This window comes from Mastigoproctus giganteus, chromosome 7 (assembly GCF_048544385.1).
Source record: "Mastigoproctus giganteus isolate SK-2022 chromosome 7, ASM4854438v1, whole genome shotgun sequence".
NCBI classification, from domain to species: Eukaryota; Metazoa; Arthropoda; class Arachnida; order Uropygi; family Thelyphonidae; genus Mastigoproctus; species Mastigoproctus giganteus.
This window is the reverse complement of record NC_143581.1, coordinates 32,278,499-32,295,297: the sequence shown is the minus strand read 5'-3', so window position 1 is coordinate 32,295,297 and position 16,799 is coordinate 32,278,499. Positions and strand designations below refer to the sequence as shown.

At 36.2% G+C, this 16,799-nt stretch overlaps 1 protein-coding gene across 2 annotated transcripts in view; it reads left to right on the top strand.

Moving 5' to 3' along the window:
- LOC150082796 (FH1/FH2 domain-containing protein 3-like) overlaps positions 1-16,799 on the top strand; it is a 763,267-nt gene that overhangs the window by 669,431 nt on the left and 77,037 nt on the right. For both annotated transcript variants that reach the window (XM_090377607.1, XM_090377606.1), the window contains exons 21-22: positions 13,008-13,123; positions 14,643-14,717. In XM_090377607.1, coding sequence (XP_090233733.1) covers positions 13,008-13,123; positions 14,643-14,717 — 191 coding nt within the window. The remainder of the gene's footprint in view (positions 1-13,007; positions 13,124-14,642; positions 14,718-16,799) is intronic.

Below are 16,799 nucleotides of genomic sequence, written 5' to 3'. Positions count from 1 at the left end.
ATTTTACTTTTGTTATAGTTTAGTTTTTTGTAAATGATTAAAAGTTTTTTGTAAATATTATTTTACAGTCTTTTCTATCATTTTATTTTATTTTATTTCATTATTCAACCAGTCATAAACGGTTGGCGTGTGTGTGTTTAAAATTGGTAACATTATACTTTGTTGGATTAAAGCAGGGATCCCCAACCTGCGGGCCGGATCCGGCCAGAAAGACTATTTCATCCGCCTCGTGAAATTTATTCTATAGAAATCTTTTTTTTTTTGGTTGCTACATATCGTATATAAGGATATTTTTAATCCAAATATAATGTAAATGCACCCAAATATAATTTTGTAACATTGTTGCAACTCTGCGCTTCCACTTGGCAGCAGTGTTTCTTGCGATGTCAAAAATCCGAACAGTGCGAGTGCCCAAGGCTATAAGTTTATAGCCTCGAGTATTTCTGGTGAATATGAGTTGTCAAAAAGTGAAATAGTAAAGTTAAAATAAGCGACTGTTAAAACAATTGCTAAACACTAATCTAAATATTAATCAAGCAAGTATTAGTGAAATAATTGTATGCAATGCATTCTTTCCAGTTTGCAATGTAAAGACGAGTACGCGTATTAATCTTTTTCTTGGTCAGCTATTCTCATTCAGACTGTAGTCGTCGAGCCACTGCACCGATTATCATGTGCAACAATTTATTAGTGCTATTTGTATAAATGCATATTATTTTTAATTTTAATTTTAGCGAATCAAGATGTCAAGGAAAAGAAAAATTGATTCTGAATGTTGTGTCTTCAATGAACTTTGGTCGATTAATTATTTTTTTTATAGGGGACAATAACCGATGTACCTGCCTTATATGTAAGGGAGCAGTTTCTGTGTTGAAAGAATATAATTTGAAACGGCATTATACGACAAAACATGCCTCGACTTACGATAAACTTCAAGGAGAGTTGCGAAACAAGAAATTACAAGAGCTGAGCTTCGATTTCAAGAGGCAACAACAACAGATGACATGTTTCACTAATCAGAATTTAAATTTAATTAGAGCTAGTTTGCGAGCATCTCAAATCATTGCTGAAGAAGGGAGGGCTTTTACTGATGGCAAGTTTGTGAAAAGAGTGTGCCTGTCAATTGCAGAAGAAATATGCCCTGATCAAGTTAAGCACTTTGCTGCTATAAGTTTATCAGCCTCAACTTTAGCAAGAAGAATCGGACTTGTCTGCTAATGTTAAAGATCAGCTGAAACAAAAAGTTACAGATTTTATAAATTTTTTGATTGTAATTGATGAAAGTGAAGATATTACCAACACAGCACAGTTACTCATTTACATACGCGGTATAAATCAAAATTTTGAAGTCACAGAAGAACTGGCTGCACTTGAAAGCTTGAAGAATAGAACCTCTGGTGAAAACATATTTTATAGCGTATCAAAAGTGTTTGAAGACTTGCAGCTTGATTGGGAATTGTTGACAACAATTAAGACCGATGATGCAAAGAATATGGTTGGAAAAAATATTGGTTTCATCGGCCATGTTAATAAATATTTTGATTCCAAAAATATCGAAAGACCTATGCAATTTCATTGTGTTATTCACCAGCAATCGTTGTGCGGTAAATTTTTGTCTTCGAACTCAATCATGTCGACTATAATTAGCATTGTGAATTTTATACGCAAAAATGGCCTGAACCATCTTCAGTTTAAAATTTTCTTGGAGGAAATCGAAAGCGAATATGGTGATTTGTTGTGTCATACGGAGGTGCAATGGTTGAGTCATGATAATCTGTTAAAAAGACTTTTTTCAACTCAGAACCGAAATAGACATATTCATGAACGAAAAATTAAAACCAGTCCCAGAATTAACAGACTCTAAATGGTTACGGGAACTTGCATTTTTAACAGATATTTTTGAACATTTGAATACATTGAATAAAAAACTTCAAAGTCGCGATCTACTTGTAAATGACTTGTTCTACAATATTAAAGCATTTCAGACAAAATTAGAATTATTTAAAAATCAAATTGAACAAAATAATTTTTCCCATTTTTTGTGTTGTGAAAGTTTATATAATAATATGCCCAATTGTAATTTTTCTACTGACAATTTTGTCCGAAATCTTGAATTATTGATGGAAGCATTTGTTGATCGATTTGTTGATTTCGAAAACAATAGAAAATTATTTACGTTATTTCAGAATCCATTTGATGTAAATATTTCACAAATAGATAAAGATCTACAATTAGAAATCACAGATCTTCAAAGTAACGATAACCTGAAAACATTATTGAAAAATGAAACATTAATTAACTTTAATAAAACTTTGACAGAAAATGAATTTCCAGAATTAAAAAAATTAGCAAGAAGAATAATTTCTATTTTTGGTAGCACTTACCTATGTCAACAAACATATTCAAAAATGAAATATATAAAATCCAAACATCGATCAAGAATGACATGAACATTTGCAAGACTTTTTAAGATTGGGAATTTCTACTATTAAACCTAACATTTCAATTATTGCTAAATCAAAACAACTACAAACATCTCATTGATTTGCTATTGCTGTAATATCAAATGTGATTATAATAATAAAAATTGTGATTTTTAATATGACTATATCTTTATTTACAATAAATATCCCTTGTTTATAGTTTTTCTATCTTGTACACCCCGTTTGACCTGGTGAAGTCGCTAAAATTGCTTTTTTGGTTTACAGTGTTTTTAGTCGTCAAAATTGCACCGACTCCGGCCCGCCATTTGTTATGAATTTTCTATGTGGCCCTCCGATGAAAAAGGTTGGGGACCCCTGGATTAAAGCATAGCTGCCATTTTTCTGACCATTCCTGAAGTCTATCTAGGTCTCTCTCTCTCTCTCTGAAGAAGCTCAGCTTGACAGTGATCATTAACTACTCTACCAATTTTAACATCTACAAATTTAGACATCACGCCCTCTATCCCTTCATCCATGTTGTTTATGAAATTAAAAACAACAGTGGTCCTAATACTGATCCTTGGGGAACCCCACTTCTTACATCAACCCAATCTGAGGAATAGTCATTTATCACAACCCTCTGCCTCCTGCCCTGAAGCCATCCTGCTATCCATCTAAGGATTTTCCCAGTGATTCCAACCTGTTCCAGCTTATAAAGCAACTGCTCATGTGGGACTGAGTCAAAAGCTTTGCTGAAATCTAAATAAACAATGTCGAAATTATTCCCTAAATCCAGCTTGTGAGTGACCCTTTCAAAATAGCGAACCAGATTTGTTAAACATGATTTTCCCTTTAAAAAACCATGCTGAGTATCCTTGAGAATTTCAATTTATCCAAATGATCCTAAATTCCACCCTTGATCATTGCCTCCATGATTTTCCCTACCACTGAAGTCAGACTGACAGGTCGATAATTTCCCACTTCACTCTTAGAGCCACCCTTATGTATGGGAGATACATTTGCACTTTTCTAATTCAACGGAATCTCCCCAGAGTCTAGTGATGCTCGCATAATTAGCCTCAATGGTTCAATGCACTCATTATCATGGTCAACTTGTTTGGTTGACCATGATAATGAAGACTCTAGCTTCTCTAACCTAACAGAAGCGAAGAATAAGTCCCACCATCGCATGTCACCACTATAGCAAATCAAACAGAACACTTCATCAATATCCCACATGCACAGCCAACAATGCATGAGGATCCCCAAAGAAGGAACTCTTCACCTTCTATCACACTTACTAATGTGTCCACACAAAAAGATTTTTTGCTTGCGGAATCTCTGTCTCCCAGCCCCCCCCCCCCCACATGCCTCTTGTCCCGAATCTTGAAATTATAATAACATCAATCCTTGAAGACATCAAACATCGCATGCTCTGCACTACTAATAACTATGTATCCTCCATAGCTGATAACCTTTCTCAAGACCTAAGTTTCTGTAGATGTAATGATGGTGGTCCAGCTATTAAATGCGCCACGACACAGACCTGCGCTACTAATCAGGCACACTATAACATATCCTACAGCACTACTTTTCTGAATTCAGGCCAAACACTAAATTGCCCTGAGATCCAGATAGCCAAAGAACTTCCCTGCCAGGACAACCGGACCAGAAACCCTGCCAATCCAGATAAATCATCTAGTGTCCCACTCCACAAATCACAGAAGCCCTCTACCAAATTGCAATGGAAACCCAACCCTGAAACTAGCATTGAGCCTTACTCGTATCCAAGCTGGGTGTATCAATCTACAATGCCAAAGAAACCTTATATCCACAATTGCAGCCCCCTCTTTGCTAACATTGCAACCATCCTGGGCAGAAGTTGTAGCCACACCTCCTCCACTTGTGGCCCAGAGTTATTGCAGTAAGCTTCACCACCCTGAAGTGGGTAAATTGGGAAACCCAAATGTACTAAAGAGAAGACAATCATTTAAAATAGACACCTCGGCCACCTCCAAGCTGCAGGCGATGCACCCCCAACTGTCTGTCTTCAACAAATTCTATTCGTTTCCCAACTAGCCCAAATACAACTCCAGATGATATCAAATCATATATAATGCAAGAGCTGCACCTTAATGTGTCTGTCATGCTTCTTAAGAAAGCACCCCTCCATACATCGTTCAAAGTTGAATGCAATGCACAGCATTTCAGCTCCGTATCAACAATTGCTCTTTGGCCGTCTGGATCACTACTCAGGCCATACTACGAACCTAAATCCAATATCACCCCACGTCCAGCCATGGCTAATCTGCTATTCCACCATGGCAACTCCCAAGCACGACTCCATAATAGGGATTCCTATTCTCAGAAGCTCCAAATCCAGGAACCAAGGCCACATGATGATGAGCCCTCTACATACCCTAATGACAAAACCTCTGATCAATCTTTGCAATGCCACAGCTCCAATGAAATCCACCCTCAGCTGATACCAACTGTGCTAAAAAGCTAACGGAGAAAAAAAAATCCTGTCTACAAATCAGCACTCCTGAAGGTTTCTTGTCACCTTACGCTCAACTCAACATTGTTTACAAAATGTTCGCAGTATTCAGAATAAGCTTGAGACACTTGAGCAGATACTCCTGTCCTAAATGGTTGATGTCATCTGCATGTCTGAAACCTGGCTGGAACCACAAGAATCAATTGCCTCCGCCCAAGCTGTGAGTTACAAATCTTTCTTCACCTCCTGATCTCACACCTGTAGTGGGGGGTGTTGCTGTTATCATAAATGCCAGCAGACTTCAGTTCGTACATGTAGTCTCCAGCAATTTCAATCTGTTCGAAGCACTGATTGTAATGGTCAAGATAAACTCCTGCTTATTAGATCTCAATGCAATATATATACCCCCAGCTCCCGATGCTCAGACAATCAATAATATTGCATCCTGGCTAATAAATACGCTCCACACATCTGCCATCCACCTCATCTGCAGAGATCTTAACTTACCACCAAAACTCCATGAGTCACCTATGGCTAAGATTGCACCTAGTGGCCTCAGGATCATAAATGAAGGCCCAACTAGAGGACTTCATCGCCTCAACCTCATATTATCATCTGGTTCCTATAGCATTGACATTAAACCTGAAATACACTTTGAATCCAATTACGAGCCCATCGTAGTCCTATTGCGGCTCCCAATGCCCAACTTTCGTGTCTCCAACAAGGTGAAAAGGAAGGTCATCATCTCTCCCACCTTCCTAAAGCCGAACAGATGCCATGAATCAACAAGATTAATTCCCTGGGGAGTTCTTGAATCAGGGGACTGGCCCTAGACATATTATGGGAGCCACCAACCCGCCAGAGTCCCATAGGGATAACTGGGTGAAAGAACATCAGCACTGGATCTTGGATGATTGAAGATGGGTCTCCTGGTTTGATGAGTCCCGTTTACAGTTATTTCGAGTGGAGAGGAGGGTGCATATCTGGTGGAAACCACACAAAGCTATGCACCTGCCATGTCAACAAGGAACTGTTCAAGCAGGTAGATGGTCGGTAATGGTCTGGGGCATATTCAATTGGCACATGTTGGGACCTCTGATACGTCTAGACGCATCTCTGAATGGTCTAGGTTATGTGTCCATCCTTGCAGACCATCTGCATCCCTTCATGGTCATCGTGAACCCACAGGGCAGTGGATTCTTCCAGTGGGACAGTGCGCCTCCCCACAGAGCCGTGGTGACTGGAACATGGTTCGAAGAGAATTCTGCAGATTTTATCACCACCATGGAATGGCCTCTCCATTTGTCAGACATTAAACCTGTGGAGCATCTTTGGGATGCTGTGGAAAGGTCCATTCGAGCTTTGGCTCCTTCACCCAGGAATGCAATGGAATTATGGACAACGGTGAGGCAAGCATGGATGGAAATACCTATGGAATGCTTTCGTGAACTAGTGGACTCAATGCCTCACCATGTGACTGCCCTTATCTAGGCAAAAGGTGGGTCTACCCGTTACTGGGTAGGTATCCCATGACTTCTGTCCACTCAGTGTACATATCTCACATTTACCAAAGTTAATGATGCGAGTCCAAGAAGAGCAGTGCCCATTTATAATTACTTTCTGTCTTCTGTCACTCAACCATCCCTTTATCTATAGCAGTAACTTTCCCTAATACCATACTGCTCCAATTTGGACAGCAGTCTTGTGTGAAAAGTGTCAAAAGATTTACTGAAATCTAAATATATGATATCAGAATTATCTGTTTCCATTTCCTTTGTTACTGCATCATAGTAGCTAACCAGATTGGTCAGGCAGGATCCTCCCCTTACCCCCAAACAAACCTGTTCTGTGATTTCTGTATAATTCCATCCTGTTAAGATGATCCAGCAATACTTCTTTTACCACTGACTCCATTATTTTCCCTGGAACAGAAGTCAAGCTTATGGATCGATAATTGTCCTTTGATCCCTCCTTGTGAATAGGAGAGACATTCACTCTCCAATCTATAGAAACCTCCCACGAATCCAACAATGCTCTCAAAATTATGGCCAAAGGTGTGCATACTTCTTTTGATGCTTCTTTTAATATAAATGGATAGATCTCATCAGCTCCCAGTTATAACTTGGTGTACTTCTGGTACACCAAAAAATTCCTAAAAACTTTGTGTGAATGCAAAATACAGGCTGGCCTCGATTAACGCGATTAATTCGTCCCGCGAGCGCATCGCACAAAACGGAAATGCATTAATCGAATATAATAATCAATATTTAATTTAAATAACTTCTTAACTGTATACAATGTAAAAGATAATGAAAATAATTATGGAATTAAATGTTTATTGCATAAAGCAGCGGTTCCCAAACTGCATGCCATGGAATATTTTAAATTTTCGAGGGAAACAGTGATACTCGACATCTGTCGGACACGTGAACTACTAGCTCGAGGTAGTTCACAGTTTCAGCATTTCTTATTAAGTTGTTTGGACCTAACTACTAAACGGAACTGTTAGGTATTTCTTTTGGTCTAGGTGCACCTTGAAAAAATTACTGAGACACTAAGGGCGCCGTGAACCGAGAAAATTTGGGAACCTCTGACAAAAAATACACAATGAAGAAATGAATGATGCGGAAATATTTGAACAATGTTGACTTTCTCTTTTCATCAATCAATTTCCGATAGCCGACAATAATCTTCTCTGGGCCCTGGCGAAATAAATATCGCAGAGAACCTCAAACCTTTTGTTTGAGATTCTCTGCGATACAAAAGATTTCATCTAATTCTTTTACCGTTATCTCCTTCGTTGTAATATTTTCATCTGGCTCATTTAAAAATTTGAATTTTTATGCAAGTGTGCATTGACTTTATTAGCAGGAGACAAGCAAGTAACACGTCTTTTTCTGATGGTTGATGGAACACACCGAGGCAGGCAGCAGGCAAACGTTTGTTTATTGACCGTACGACTCGTGGTAAGCTTAATGCATGATTCAAATCTTTTTCAACTATCGCATAAAAAAAAATCGCGTTAACTGGAAATTTGCATTGTGTAAAGTGAAAAGTGGTATAATTTTTCAAATAGCGTTAACTGAAAATCGCGTTATGCGAGGCCTGGCTGTATTTATTTACTTTGTCACCAACCCGAAGAGGATCATCAATAGTTATGCATTTCGTATCTAGTGGACCAATATTGTTCACCTCTTTCATTCCAGTGGTAATGAAGCAAAGTCATAAGCAAAGAATTCTTTGCTACCCTTCTTTGCATGCTTAGCCAAAAACTTCTCATAATCTGCCTTAGTTTGCCCTTAGTGACCTAATTGCAGATTAGTTTATACTTACTGTAGGTTTCCATGCCAGATGCTAATTTATAATTATTTCACACATTTTTCTTCTATGGCTCTAGTCTTATCAGTTCATCTTATATCTGAGGTTTAAACCCCAAATAACATCCTCTTTGTTATTATAAAAATTTTAGTTTTTTTCAAATGATTGCTTCTCTGAATACTTCCCATTTAGAGTTTACAGTTGGTAATGTCATCACTCGGTCCTACTGAAATTTCCTTTAAGAAAGAAAAATCCCTTCCCTTTACTGTTGATAGTAGTTATATCTCGAAGCAGATTCCACATCGATATATTATGATCACTGCCACTTAGCGATTCCTTTATCTGGATATTCTTAATGCACAATCACTCCTGATAATCAGATCAAGAGTATTTCTTTCTCTTTTTGCCTCCTTAATATGCTGCTGTAGAAAACAGTCATCCAATAAATCTCAAAAATTTCTGCTACTATGCGAGCAACCAAAACTGCAAGTTCAAGTCAATCTCTGCAAAGTTAAGTCACCATTATAATTCACCATTATAAGACATTCCAATCTACTGACCCACTCTACCTTCTGTATAGTTGTTCATTGTTCACATCACAGTCATTTGGTCTATAGCAGACTCCCACTCTTATTTTAGTTTTCCCAGTGCTTATCTCACACTAAACTGACTCATTATTGCACTGGCCACCCACATCACCCAGGTGATGGTGTACTGCTTCATATTCTGTGTGCTTATTAACCAAGAAATTACTCCTCAACTGTCCTACCTGTCCACATTATACTCACTGTATTCAAATTCTGCATCCTTTACATCTGAGTGGCACCATGTTTCTAATAGCCTTACTATGTCTACATTTGATGACTTAAACACTACTTCAGATTCATCAAACAAGCGAGTATACCTGTACCTGTTTTTGCCTTTTAGTAGCCCTAACACAGCCCATATATTTGCTTATTCTATTCAGGCCACTGAATGAAAATTCCGGCTACTTTTCAGGCCGCTGTATGAAAAGTGTAATTCTTACATTGCTTCCCAATAGAAGCAGTGTAAGAAATGCTCCACATCTGCTTGCAACTGCTGATAATCTCTAGTATATGCATGTGTGTACCCCCACCAGGTTAGCAGTTTTCTGATTCACCTTATATTGCCTCAATAACATCTACAAATATTCTTGCACCCCTTCTATTTAAGCATATCACATCCCTGTATTATATCAATACAGTATTTATCTATTTTAGATAAATATTTTAGCTGACATCAGATCAAGCATATTTGCCTTACCTATATTTGACGATTTTCTAAATATGTTTCCCCCCCATATCTGATGACAGCTATAGCACTATCATTTTATTTTCATCTTCTGTTTATTTATTTTTATTTTATTAGTATTTTGATGTACTATTTTTACTTTAGAAAGTTCTCCCACTTTCTATTAGTTTGGTAATTCAGCCCATAATTCTCTTAATTCATAACCTTTAGGATATTGATATTCTTTCACCTTTCACAAATCTACTACATTTCTTTTTCTACTTTCCACACCCTTCTAGTTACTAGCACTTTGTTTAACTTTCACATCCATTTATATATACTTTATTCAATATATTAATACAACATATATATATATATATATATATATATCCCATTAGAACATTGAATTTGTGCTTAACCTCGTCATGCTCTTTACAGCAAACATGCACGAAAAGGTATCCCCTTTAGTTATCATTTCCAACTAAAGGTAACTTTGAAAATATGCAACAAGCAGAGCACGTTATAAAATGCTGATTTGTATGAAAACTGCATGACAGTTTTCTCCTGACCCAATCATGTTTTCCTTTTTGAGCCTTTTGCATCACTCTAGTCTGAAGCATGATTCTAGTCTAAATTTAATTTAAGAATACTGCACAAAACTAAGAGATATGAGTATAATAACACTACAGTATTTCCAGATTATTCAGCAGCAATACTTTCTAAGCTATTTTAAGTTATGTTATATATTATGTGGTACAGTTATGTTATGAGATCACATATGTATTGCTTGTGGACTTCATAAAAACACTTCTATCATTAACTACACTCCTATGAATTTACACAGGGGACTACTAAATTACAGAAATCTCAGACAGTTTTTAAATTCTGTACAGTGGGATCAACTGACGATGTTACCAACAGTAAATTCTAAGCGGGAGGCATTCAAGGAATTAATCGTGGATGCTACTAAAAGTTTCATACCTATTAAGAAATATTGTTCAAGGTTTAGGCCTAAATGGTTGTCAAATGAACTAATAAGACTCGTGACAGAGAAGAAAAATGCATGGGATGTATATAAATTATCAAGCAATTCAGAAGTCTATGGCAGATATAAGTTAGTCTGTAATCAGGTCACAAAGGAGGTTAGGCAGGCGAAGGTAGATTACAAGAAATCTTTGGCAAAAGATGCTAAGAAAAACAGCAAGGATTTCTTTACTTATATAAACTCTAAAAGGAAGGGGATGAATCTGATTGGTCCACTTGATATCGATGGTTCGACTGTTGATGATCCTGCTCAGATAGCAAACAAACTGAATGAGTATTTTGCATCTACATTCACACATGAGGAGTTATTAAGGTTTGAAAATGGCAGAAGGTTATCAAATTGTAGCAGGGTGCTTAATGATTTTGTAATAACTGAGAGCAAAGTGGAGGAGAAATTGTTGAACTTGAACATAAGAAAGGCACCTGGGGTGGATGGGATCTATCCAGTTATATTAAAAGAGGCAGCAAAGCAACTAAGCAAACCCTTAGCCATAATTATGAGAGCATCCATGGACTCAGGGGAGGTCCCCAGAGACTGGAAATGTGCAAATGCATCCCCAATTCACAAAGGGGGATCAAAGGGTGACACAAGTAATTACAGACCAGTTAGTTTAACTTCTGTTCCGGGTAAAATAATGGAGTCACTGGTTAAAGATGCATTGCAGGATCATCTAGACAAGACTGCAGCAATAATTCAGACACAGCATGGGTTTGTTAAGGGAAAGTCTTGTCTGACAAATTTGATAGGATATTATGATGTGGTTACAAAGGAACTGGATGCAAAAAATAATTTTGATATCATATATTTGGATTTCAGGAAAGCTTCTGACACTGTTGCGCATGGAAGACTATTGTACAAATTGGAGCAGAATGGTATTAAGGGTAAGGGTAGATGACTTTCATCAACCGGTGAAATACCACCACTTTGCTTATTGGAGGCTTGAAGTGGTGAAACCCATGTTTAGTCTCTAGAGCAAAGTTTCCGGCATCCCCCCCTCCCCCCATACTTCTCCTTCAACCCATGCACGGTACTAAGTACTATAGGTTTTGATACGTTTCGTGTTTGGGGTTTTCATAAAAAAAAAAAAAAAAAAAAAAGTTGCTACAATGGATAAAAGGATGGTTGAGGGGAAGAAAACAGAGGGTGGTAATCAATGGGTGCTGCTCTTCGTGGACTAATGTTATTAGTGGAGTCCCACAGAGTTCGGTGTTGGGTCCTCTGTTGTTTTGTATATTTATCAGTGATATTGATGAAGGTATATCAGGCTTAGTGTCGAAGTTTGCAGATGATACAAAGGTTGGTAGGGTTGTTAATGACAGTAATGGCAGTGTGCTACTGCAACAGGATCTAGATAATTTGGGCAGATGGGCTAAGAAGTGGCAACTGAAGTTTAACCTTGACAAATGCAAAGTACTGCATATGGGTAGAAGTAACCCCAGAGAAACGTACCAATTGTGTGGTACTACACTTAAGGTGATAGAAAATGAAAAAGACCTGTGAGTAATTGTGCAGTCAGATATGAAGTTTTCTGAGCAATGCGGGCAGGTCATGGGGTTTTGTCAATGATATATAGGAATTTTGCTAGTAGGGGAAAAGGAGGTGATTGTCACTCTATATAAGGCAATGGTCAGGCAAGCCTTGAGTACTGCGTATGGGTCTGGAGGCCTCATTTTAGGAAGGATGTAGATTTGCTTGAGCATGTACAGAGAAGGGCAACAAGATTGGTGAGGGGAATGAAGGGATCCTCTTACCAAGAGAGACTTAAGTTCTGCAAATTGCAGTGGCTGGAGACTAGACACCTGCGCGGTGATCTGATTGAGGTGTATAAGGCCTTGAATGGGTTGAGCACGCTGAATTCTGATGGGATCCTTCCACTTGTCCAGATTACAAACCTAAGGGGGCATAAAATTCAAATTAAGAAAAGACAGATGTAGAATAGATGTGCGGAAATTTGCCTTTAGCCAGCGGGCGGTTAATTGCTGGAACAAACTTCCATCTGTCGTTGTGGAAATTGATAGGTTAAATAAATTTAAGGAGGAACTGGACAGGCATTTGGAGGGAATGGTGTGATATTTTTTTTTTTTTTGGCTGATGCTGCATAAGCTCATACACTTGCTTTCTTGCATCACATGCCACTGCTACTACTACTACTACTACATTTATATCATTCTTATATCAATACTATAATTGATACTACATTTACATTTTTTATATCAATACTATAAGAATGACAGCTATATGGAAACTTACAAGTACACGTTAAGATAACATGCAATAATTAAGGTATATTGTGACAAGTACATGTATATAATTAGGCCTAGTAAACTTTATATTACTATACTTTATTATACTTTAGACCTAAATATAAAAAATGAAAATTCATATTTTTTATTTTTTTGCCTTACCCTTATTTTTGGATAGTTTTGTTTTTGAAAATATGCAATATAGAAATTAAAATTTAACTTTCTTTTAGGTTGATTATGATGAGGTCTCTAGAAATTTATCTAAGATGGAAAGTGAATGTAAAGCTTCTTGGGATTACCTGAAGGTAATTGCTAAACATGATGGCTCAATAACCATGAAAGTCAGGTATGTAATGTGACATGACATACTATTACTAATAACACTAGCCAACACTATTTTTACCTCCAAGAACTTAAATGCTGTTTTTAACCAGTTTTTATGCGTAGATTTTGAAAATCACCATGATAGTTTCACATCATGTCACAGTTATTAAATATAGAGGGAGTCATGTTTTACCAAAATATACAAATTTCGCATAATCTAGCCAGTAAAGTATGACATACTGATTTATTTTAACAGATATAAGCTAATTCTTAGTTTTAGCAGTCAATTCTGGCCTCAGTTTTCTTGTGATAAACATAATCAGATTTCTACCTGTGGTTCTTAAGTTCAAATTCCAATGTAACAATTTACAATTTGAAGAGAGCACACTTAGCGTTTTTGGTGAGGATTTTTTGTAGGCTGTGCTAAGCTTTTCCAAGTATTAACTGATCGTGATGTTCTCAGGGTTGTAAATCTATCCTCCAAACATGAAATACGTTAAGGGCTTTAGCCTCAGGCTGCAAGAGATTTAGACAACGCACAAGTTAGTGCAAATGCATCATATTAGTACGCAGCTAAACTCTGAATTAGCAAAAATATGCAAAAGCGGCATCATTTAAGTTATATCTCATTGTGAATACCTTCACAATGAGTTGCCATGATATTGCACTACTTCGAATAAATAACGCTTAACCAAAGGAGAAGACTGTTGTTATTTATTCTCAGCGGATACCACATAACAACAGTCTTCTCCTGTGATTAAGCATTATTTATTCGAAGCAGTGCAAGATCATGGCAACTCGTTGTGAAGGTATTCACAATGTGAGATATAGCTGAAACGATGCCGCTTTTGCATATTTTTGCTAATTCAGAGTTTAGCTGTGTACTAATTGATGCATTTGCACTAACTTGTACGTCCTCCAAACATATAACAGAACTTATTTTTTTTTACAATTTTATTACAAACCTGAATTATATGTATATATCCATTTATTTTGACATTAAACATTGGTACATATTTTGATGTAGGCATAATAGAGACTTTTTATGGTGATTTTCAGAATCAGCACGTTTTATTTCCTCCAGAATCACATATTTTTTGCTGACTAGTGCAATAGAAGGAATTTATGATTAATACTTTCTCTGAAAGTTATATTATATATGAATAGTAGAAGATTTAAGGAATAAATAAAATTAAAACTAGTTTCTACATGAACATAATATAAGCATAATACTGAAACACATTCACCTCTTTTTAAGTTTTTGAAATATAAGCAAAAAGTAATCTATTTGTGGTATTTTTTTTATTTTGCTTTACAATGAATAACTAGGAAGGACTGCTGGTAAGTTGCTAATACACTTCTGAACTGCTTTTATATAAAATCAAATAATTTCTTGATTCTAGAAATTGCTAAATTTTCACCATAAATTTATATATACGTATAGTGCTATCTGTAATATTTTCAGTATTGAAATAATATCACAATCATGCAATCCTTTAATTAAATTATACAGAAATATAAAAAGATGTTTATTTTTTTAGGATGTCAGAATTTCTTGCAGATTGTGCTGAACGAATTATTGTTCTTGGAATTATTCATAGGAGGATGATTAACAGGTGAGTTTCAACAATAAATACAATATCCTCTCATTTACCTAAACCTAAAATGTGTTTTATATAAAAAAATTAAGAAAAGTACTATTAAACTTTTTTTTATTTATACTGATGAACATATGAAAATGTGTTTGCATTATTATGGAATCTTATTTTCTTACATGGATCATAGAACTTAAAGTTTAAAACTAAGAATTATGTAAGTTCATATAGTTCACATAAGCCTGGAGTTGTACAAAAGCATCTCTTGAATTCACAAAGGTGGGTTGTAAATGAATGGGTCACCACAAAACTATGTTTGATTTCTGTACCAGGGAAAATTATTAAGTCCATGGTGAAGGAAACAGTGTAAGATCAGCTGGAGAGGAATGGAATTATAAGAGAATCACAACATGGTTTTTGTTAACCCAACAGTGGTCATGGAGAAGCAGTCAGGTCCCTTTCAAAAAAAATTGTTTTCTGGTGGTTCGGGCTTAATGACTAAAACTTTTTCTGCCTTCCTAAATATTGCTCCAGTTTTACTCAAGTTGTTTTTGAATGCAATATTTTATAGTTTTCACAGAGTAATTATGTGGAAGCACCATACAGGCACCTTGTGCACAAAAAGTTACAAAAAAGGGTTTTACAACTTTTTTGTGCATTGCATAAAGGTAGTTGCAGAAAATAATTAAAATCCCTTTTGGAAACTACCTGTTTGTGTGTGAATATTTCTGGTCATATAGTGTGGTGTTTTGTTTTTTTTTTTTTTTTTTTTTTTGTTGCATCCTATAAAATATATAACGAAGTCAACAATATGTTAGCATTATTTATATAATATTAGTAGCTCTAAAATGAACTCAGAAGTGGTGCAGTTACATATGGTGGCATGGAAGTATTTGTTCTGAATTAGTATTAGCCATATAGTGCAAGAAAGCCACTAGATTTTGTTGCACTGGGGAAAAAAATAAATAAATAAAAATTTAAAAAAAATAAAGTAAATACTAAATTAAAATATATACAGAAATAAATAAATAAATCTGCAAAAAATAAAAATGAAAATAAACACCTTGTGTTACTCTCCTCACTTCAGTAACTATCCAGCTTACCGTCGAGTTTCTCTAAGATGTCAGCCTCAACTCACCCTAGAGGTAACTTAAAAAAAATTAAAATGATAATAAAGAATAAATAACTAAATAAAAATATATATGAAAATTAAAATAACTTTTATGTTATCCTCCTCATGTAGGTAACTATCCAACTGACCTTTGAGTTTTCCCAAGCTGTCAGCCTGGAAGTAACCTATTCCAGTAATTAATAACTTGCTGGCTAAAATAGAACTTCCTATACATTTCCAAGTATAAATGTAATTTTAATTTATGGCTTGTAGTCTTTGAATCATTTATGCCATTGATTATTTCACCTTAATTCGTTTTACTATTCTCACAGAGCCTTATAGACCTCAATGAGGTCCCCACTAAAATAGCCCACATAGTTGAAGTTTTTTCTTCTTATGGGTGCCTGCCCTTTTACAGATTGGACTCTTTCAAGAAGCTTCTTTTTTTCTGGCATGGTCTCCATATTTGGATACAGTATTCCATGTGAAGCTTAAATTTCTTATACAGTGAGATTATTACTTCCCTATTGCTATAGGCGAATATTCAATAATTCATCAAGAGGACACCATAGCCCTTCTTTACCACCTTTCTGCACTGCTTGAAGAACTTCATGTCCAAACTCCCAATTTATTCATGTACTGTTTTTAATTCAACTTCACTAAGTAAATGTATCATTTTGGGTTTCTATGTATGTCCCCCAACTTTGGGGACATACTTTGTAAATTTAAACCCTTACATTTTGCTGCATTAAGGCATAGCTGCCTTTTTTTCTGACCACTCTCGAAGCCTATCCAAGTCATCCTGAAGCAGCATTGCCGGGCACTGATTATTAAACACTCTCCCAATCTTTACATCATCTGCAAATTTTTATATAATGCTTTGTACCTCTTCAAAATAACAACAGTTCCAGAACCAATCTCGGGGGGAACCTACTTCTAATGTTAGACCATTCTAAAGAGTAACATTAATCACAACTTACAACCTTTTGCTT